This window comes from Pithys albifrons, chromosome 16, assembly GCF_047495875.1.
Source record: "Pithys albifrons albifrons isolate INPA30051 chromosome 16, PitAlb_v1, whole genome shotgun sequence".
NCBI lineage: Eukaryota > Metazoa > Chordata > Aves > Passeriformes > Thamnophilidae > Pithys > Pithys albifrons.
The window spans coordinates 2,959,985-2,965,760 of record NC_092473.1 but is presented as its reverse complement, the minus strand read 5'-3'; the positions used below and the strand labels follow the sequence as shown (position 1 = coordinate 2,965,760).

Here is a 5,776-nt window from a genome sequence, read left to right as displayed (position 1 = left end):
GTGCCTGGGACTGGTGTGTGTGTGTGTCCCCACTCTCCCTCCTCCCCTCACACAATCCCACCCCACTGCTGCAGTGCTGGAGCACATCCTGAGGGGAGCTGTGACTGGTCTGTCCTCCTGCCACCCCATCCCGAGGCATCAGCCCTGTCCCCACATCACAGCCCTTATTTATTGAGGAGCCTCTCCCTAAATGTCTTCAAATAAACCAAACCTCTTTTCTGAGTTGTGTGTCCCTGCCCAGGAACCTGCCCTGCCTCAGACCAGCTGCTCTGGCCCTGACCTTGTGCTCTGCCCTGCTGTGGGGTGACCACAGACGTTCTTCACCAGGGCTGGGGGCTCCTGGGGGAGCTGCTGCCACCCCAGGCTGGGATCAGCTCTGAGCAGGCAGAGGGGAGCAGGGAGCAGCTCCTCCAGCACTGAGCCTGCCCTTCCAATGGGCTTGCAGGGTGGGGGGAGGATTTTTCTGAAGGCTCAGCTGCAATGCCTTCTGCCCCAGAGCTGAGGGCTCCTTGCTGGCTGCCCCACCTTTCAGCCAGGACAAGGGGCCCTCAGGCACAGCCAGTGCCCAGGAGGTGCTCTGCCACCTGCAGTGGCACAGGTAGGTGCTCCCTGGGGTGCACGTGCCAGTCTGGAATAACCCAAAACCTCAACAGCTGCAGCAGGTCAGCCCCTGAGCCAGCTGCCACCCTCTGCCCCAGGGTCTGCCACCAGCAGCCCTGGCCCAGCACAGTCCAGGGGACAAACCCGTGTGGGAGCCGTGCCCCTCCAGCCCTGCACCCCAGCCCTGGGTCCCACAGACTCTGCCTCGGCCTTCAAGAATGATCCCAACTGCTAAACTTTCAGCAAAGCCATTTATTCCACTTTCCTGCTCCCACAGATCTCCAGGTGGGGACCCACACGAGCACCCCTAATGCCCCAGAGGGAATTCATGGCACAGCTGCCCTGCTGCACCGGCACCCTGAGCGGGCGCCTGGTCACTGGTGTGGGCAGAGGTGCTTGACCAGCAGCCCCGTCCCCCAGCTGTGCCCATTGCCAGCACAGCCAAGTCAACACGGGGCATTTAAAAAATTGGATGTTTTGTTCCTTAAAAATAAAAAAGGGACCTGACAGCAGCAGTGTGTCCCTGAAATCAAAGCGTAATTCTAAGGCTTGGGCGCCCTCACGTAAGCACATGAACTCTCTGCAGGGGCTGTGCAGGTTGATCTGGGAAGCTCGCTAAGTTTTAATGGCCATAAAAATAAAATCGCTTTTCCCTGCTTCAGACAAACCCAGAGCCTCCCGGCCGGGCAGTGGGGTCGCGTGGGCAGCCACTGCAGCCAGCCACGGGGCGGAAACGTAGAAGTCTCTTGGCTCACCCACTGCTGATGGAGGGAGGGGTCACTCCATCGCCTCGGCCACCGCCTGCTCTGCCACGGCGTCGGCCCCCAGCCCCGGCGGCTGCTCCAGCGCCTCGGCCCCCGCCAGCTGCTCTGCCAGGGCCTGGCCCTCCAGCCCCACCAGGTGCTCAGCCCCCGCCTGCTCTGCCCTCTCTGCCAGCTCGTTGCCCGCTTTAGCCAGCTCGTTGCCCGCCTTGTGGCCGTGCAGGTGGTGGTGTCCTGCTGCCCCTCCCGCGTGGTCGATGGCCGCCTTCTTGGGCTTCTGCGTGGCAGCCACGGCCTCGGCCAGCTTCTCCTCGGGCACCATGTTCAGGATCTTCAGGGCGAACAGCAGCTGGAACTTGGCGGTTCCAACGAAGGAGTTGGCCAGGAAGTTGGGCAGCCCGCCCATGCGGTCCTTCTGGGTGTAGAGGGGCACGCGGACCATGCCCATCACCTGCAAAGCACAGGGCACAGCTCAGCAGGGCCACGGCAGCACCAGCCCCCCTCCCTCAGCCCCCTCAGCCCCACACCCTCACCCAGTGCCCGCCAGCCCACAGCCCAGGCCCGCCCTGCCCCAGTGCCAGGTCCTGCCTTCCCTCCCACACCGGCCCCTGCCCGTCCCTGCCCTCAGCCCAGCTCAGCCCCCGCCCTGCCCCTTCCCGAGCTCCCCCAGACTCCTGCTCTGCCTGCCCAGCCCCCTGGCCCAGCCCTGGCTCTGTTCCCCCTGCTGCCCCTTTGGGGGGATCCCGCTGCCCCAGGACACTACGGGCAGTCCCGCTTGCCCCTCCAGCCCCTGCCCTGTGTGGGGACGCCACAGCTGACCCCGTGTGCCCCTTCACCAGGTCACAGCCCAGCGCCCGCTGCCTCTGCTCACGCTGCTGCCGACACGCACCGAGCGCCGGCGGGCGCGGGGCAGGCCCTGGCTCTCCCCCTGCCCGGGGGCAGCAGCCGCACTCAGCTGCCCGGGAGGAGGAAGGTGCCTCCGGCACCTCCGTGCGGGCCGGGGAGGACTCGAGTCACAGCGACATCACCACACCGCGGTCGGGGTCACGGTCCGGTCCGGGGCACTCGGCCCAGGGCAGGGGGATCCCCCCCGGCTGCAAACGGCCCCTCGGCCACATCCCTCGGCCGAGCGGGTTCGCGGGCTCGTCCCTGCGCGGGCGGACGCCGGGAAACGCCGGAGCTGGAGCTCCCTACGCTCCGGAGCCCGCGGCGCGACCCCCGCCAGCTCCTAACGCCGATGCCACGGGCGGTGCGGGCACCTGCCGCCGGCAGCGCTCCCTGCGGTGCATTCCCCGGCCGGGCTGGCCAGGGCCGCCCGGCAGACCCAGGAGGGAAGCGGCGCCTTCCCTGGGCTAACAGAGCTCGCACCCCCCTCCCGGGTGTCCCACCTCCATCCCGTGGTCTCGGGAATGCACCGCGCTGATCTCGATGGTGTGCAGCTCCTCCAGGGTGAGCTGCCTGGCGTAGAAGTGCGCGACCACGCGGTGCGGCCCCTCAGTCAGGTGCGAGCACAGATAATCAGCTTCCGTCAGGCGCACACAGCCCAAACCCAAGCCCAGCACCCGATTCAGACCGTCCTCCAGGGACCAGTAACGGCGATCGACGAACCCCCCGGGAAAGCCCAGCAGTCCGTCAAACCGCATCTGCATCTGCAATAGAGGCGCAGGGGGTTAATGGGCCCGGCGGGGGCGCCGACGCCTCCGGAGGAGCCGGAGGAGCGCGGGGGGATCGCGGCCGCTCCGCGCGGCCCTTCCAATTCCGGCGCATCCAGGACCGCTCACCGACACCGGCCCGGCCGCCGGGGCCTCCGCACGGCCCGCGGGGCTGCCCCGGGCCCGGCCTGCCGCTACCGCCCTGCTGGGAACTGCCGCCCCCGGCCCGCCGCCCCCGGCCCAGCCCCGGCCCATCCCGAGGGCCCGCCCCGCCCCGCCCGGTCCCCGCTCCCGCTCCCGGCCCCGCTCCGGCCCCGCTCCCGGCCCCGCTCCCCGCGCGGCCCCGCCCGTCCCTCACCAGCACGGCGTAGCGCAGCGGGATGCGGCCGAACAGCATGCCCGGGTTGGGCGCGTACAGCATGGCGTGGCACGAGTGGCTCCAGCCGGGGCCGAGCCGCATGGCCTCGTACCGCGTGAGCGGCTTGAGCTCGGGCACGCCGGGCACGCCGAGCGTGGGCAGCGGCGGCAGCGCGCCCATGGCGGGCAGGGGGCCCATGGCCGCCATCGTCCCCACGGCCGCCATCGCCTCGCGCCACCGCCGCCCGCTCCGCGCATGCGCCGCGCCCACGGCGCCGTGGGGGGCGGGACCGCCGCGCGCGCCCCGGCCAATGGGAGCGCGCCGCGCGCCGCGGGGCCAATGGGCGAGCGGCGGCTCCAGCCAATCGCCGCGCGCCAGGGCCGGGCGGGGCGGGGCGGACGCGCCTGCGCGCGCAGAGACACCGAGCGGCGCGAGCGGCCAATCACAGCCCGGCCCGGGGCGCGAGCGGGACGGGGGCGGGGCACGGCAAGGATGGCCCCGCCCCCTGCGCTGTAGCCACGCCCCCAGCCCAAACCCCGCCCCAACCAGTGACCCCGCCCCCTGTGCCCTGGTCCGCCCCCAGACCCCGCCCCCCCGCCCCGCAGCCAACCCGTGGCCTGCCCCCTTGGCCACGCCCCCTCCCGCCACGCCCCCTTCGCCCCCACGTGACTCGGACTCGCGTGGCTGCTCCACGGGTTTATTCCTACAAACATGGCCGGGCGGGCGGGGGGGACGCGCCCCGGGCCCCCCGCTGAAGCAGAACGGGGGACGCGCCCCGGGCCCCCCGCTGAAGCAGAACGGGGGACTCGCCCCGGGCCCACCCCGCTGAAGCAGAACGGGGGACGCGCCCCGGGCCTCCCCCGCTGAAGCAGAACGGGGGACGCGCCCCGGGCCCACCCCGCTGAAGCGGAACGGGGGACGCGCCCCGGGCCCCCCCCGCTGAAGCAGAACAAGGCACGCGGCGTGGGCAGCTCCGCGGGACGGGCTGGGCCCGGAGCGCCCCCGCGAACGCCTCCCCGCGGGGCCCGGCAGGGCCGGAGAGCCGCAGCTGTGTATGTACAGGGGCAGTGACAGCAAAGGGCTGCGCTCGGTGTGTACAAAATATACATCGGAAGTGTCCTTCATCTGCCCGGCCCGACCCCCGCCCGGCCCCACCGACACCTCCCACGCGAGAACACGGCCCCGTCCCCGACCCACCGCCAGGGAACATGCACGGGCTGTGCCGGAGCAGGGCGGGCCGGGGGCTGGGGGGCTCCGGGGACCGGCGGGGCCCGGCCCCGCTCACGGGAGGCTCTGCTCGTCCTCCAGGTGCAGACGGGTCTGCTCGAAGAGAAGGGGCTGGGTGGGGCTGCCGGTGCCGCGGACGGGGAGCGTCTTGAAGTCGGATGAGCCTGGGAGAGGAGAAGGAGTTTCAGCCTCAGAAATGGCAGCCCTGGGATCAGAGGGCGAGCGTGGCAGGGGCCTCGGCCATCCCCTCCTACCCCGGAGTGACCACGGGAGACAGGGCTGGCTCCAAGCAGCGCTCCATCGCCTCAGCAGCAGGGATGGGACATGGGGCACTAAGGGGACAACGCACCATCCGCCACCAGCCTCGGATTGGCCAGCAGGGCCCTGGATGTTCTCAATGCCCACACGGCAGCAGAAGCCGGTGAGGAGGGATGGGGTTCCTGTTGCCCTGCCCGGGGCCCTGGCACTCAGGGACAGCAGGGATGCTGCTGCCAGGATGGGAAGGGAGCCGGGACAGAGGCAGCAGCGCAGCCTGGCTGGTTTGCTGCCCCCTCCCTCCCTGCCCCGGGGACCATTCCCGCTCTCTCCCGGCTGCCAGCACTCCCAGGGGGGTCCAGCTGCCCCACAGAACAGTAAAGAAGAACGAGAAGACGTACCAGCTTACTCCTCTATACCAACAGAGCAGGAATCAGGACCCAGTGCTGCCCAAGACAGGAGGGAGGAAGGCAGACAGAGAGGGAAGGAGACATTAGAGAGGTAACTCAGAACAGACTGCGACTCTAGGGAAGAAAACAGGCTGCAACGACAACAGTCAGAGGTGAGGGCAGCGCAGGGACCCACGGCCACCAGGCCCCTCCCTGCCGTGACAACACTGCCCCAGCCCCCAGAAACTGGCCCAGATGCTTCCCCTCCCTTGCCCAAAAGCAGAGCACATTTGGGAGCACACAGGAGGCCACAGCCACATCAAACTGCCATGGAGTGGCTGCAGCCCAGAGAGGAGAAAGGAGGGGAAGGACAGACACACAAGGGTGATAGAGGGGCAGAGACAAGGGGGGGCCAAGGTTCCTCTATGCTACCCCCTTCGTCCACAGCTCTGCCCACGGGGAGGAAGCGGAGCCCGTGCTTGGGCAGGTCTTCCCTGTCCCATCCCAAGGCTTGGGGGGCTGCACACACTCCCC

At 69.7% G+C, this 5,776-nt stretch overlaps 2 protein-coding genes across 5 annotated transcripts in view; both read right to left on the bottom strand.

Moving 5' to 3' along the window:
• Positions 1-832: 832 nt before the first annotated feature.
• On the bottom strand, positions 833-3,646 carry NUDT16L1 (nudix hydrolase 16 like 1). 2 transcript variants are annotated; one of them, XM_071571032.1, is made up of 3 exons: positions 3,372-3,645; positions 2,750-3,010; positions 833-1,812 (listed from the first exon to the last, which is right to left on the bottom strand). In XM_071571032.1, exons 1-3 carry the CDS (start codon positions 3,594-3,596, stop codon positions 1,378-1,380), a joined length of 921 nt encoding a protein of 306 aa, XP_071427133.1. In that variant the 5' UTR covers positions 3,597-3,645; the 3' UTR covers positions 833-1,377. The 2 variants fall into 2 exon arrangements, with proteins under 2 accessions (XP_071427133.1, XP_071427132.1); XM_071571031.1 differs by lacking the exon at positions 2,750-3,010 and having other exon boundaries at positions 3,372-3,646.
• Positions 3,647-4,020: 374 nt separating this feature from the next.
• MGRN1 (mahogunin ring finger 1) overlaps positions 4,021-5,776 on the bottom strand; it is a 56,722-nt gene continuing 54,966 nt past the window's right edge. The window contains exons 16-17 of one of the 3 annotated variants that reach the window (XM_071570856.1): positions 5,255-5,299; positions 4,672-4,762 (exon numbers count right to left, since the gene is read on the bottom strand). In XM_071570856.1, coding sequence (XP_071426957.1) covers positions 5,259-5,299 — 41 coding nt within the window. In that variant the 3' untranslated portion in view covers positions 4,672-4,762; positions 5,255-5,258. Of the gene's footprint in view, positions 4,763-5,254; positions 5,300-5,776 lie in introns of all 3 variants that reach the window. The other 2 variants (XM_071570857.1, XM_071570855.1) reach the window with 2 other exon arrangements.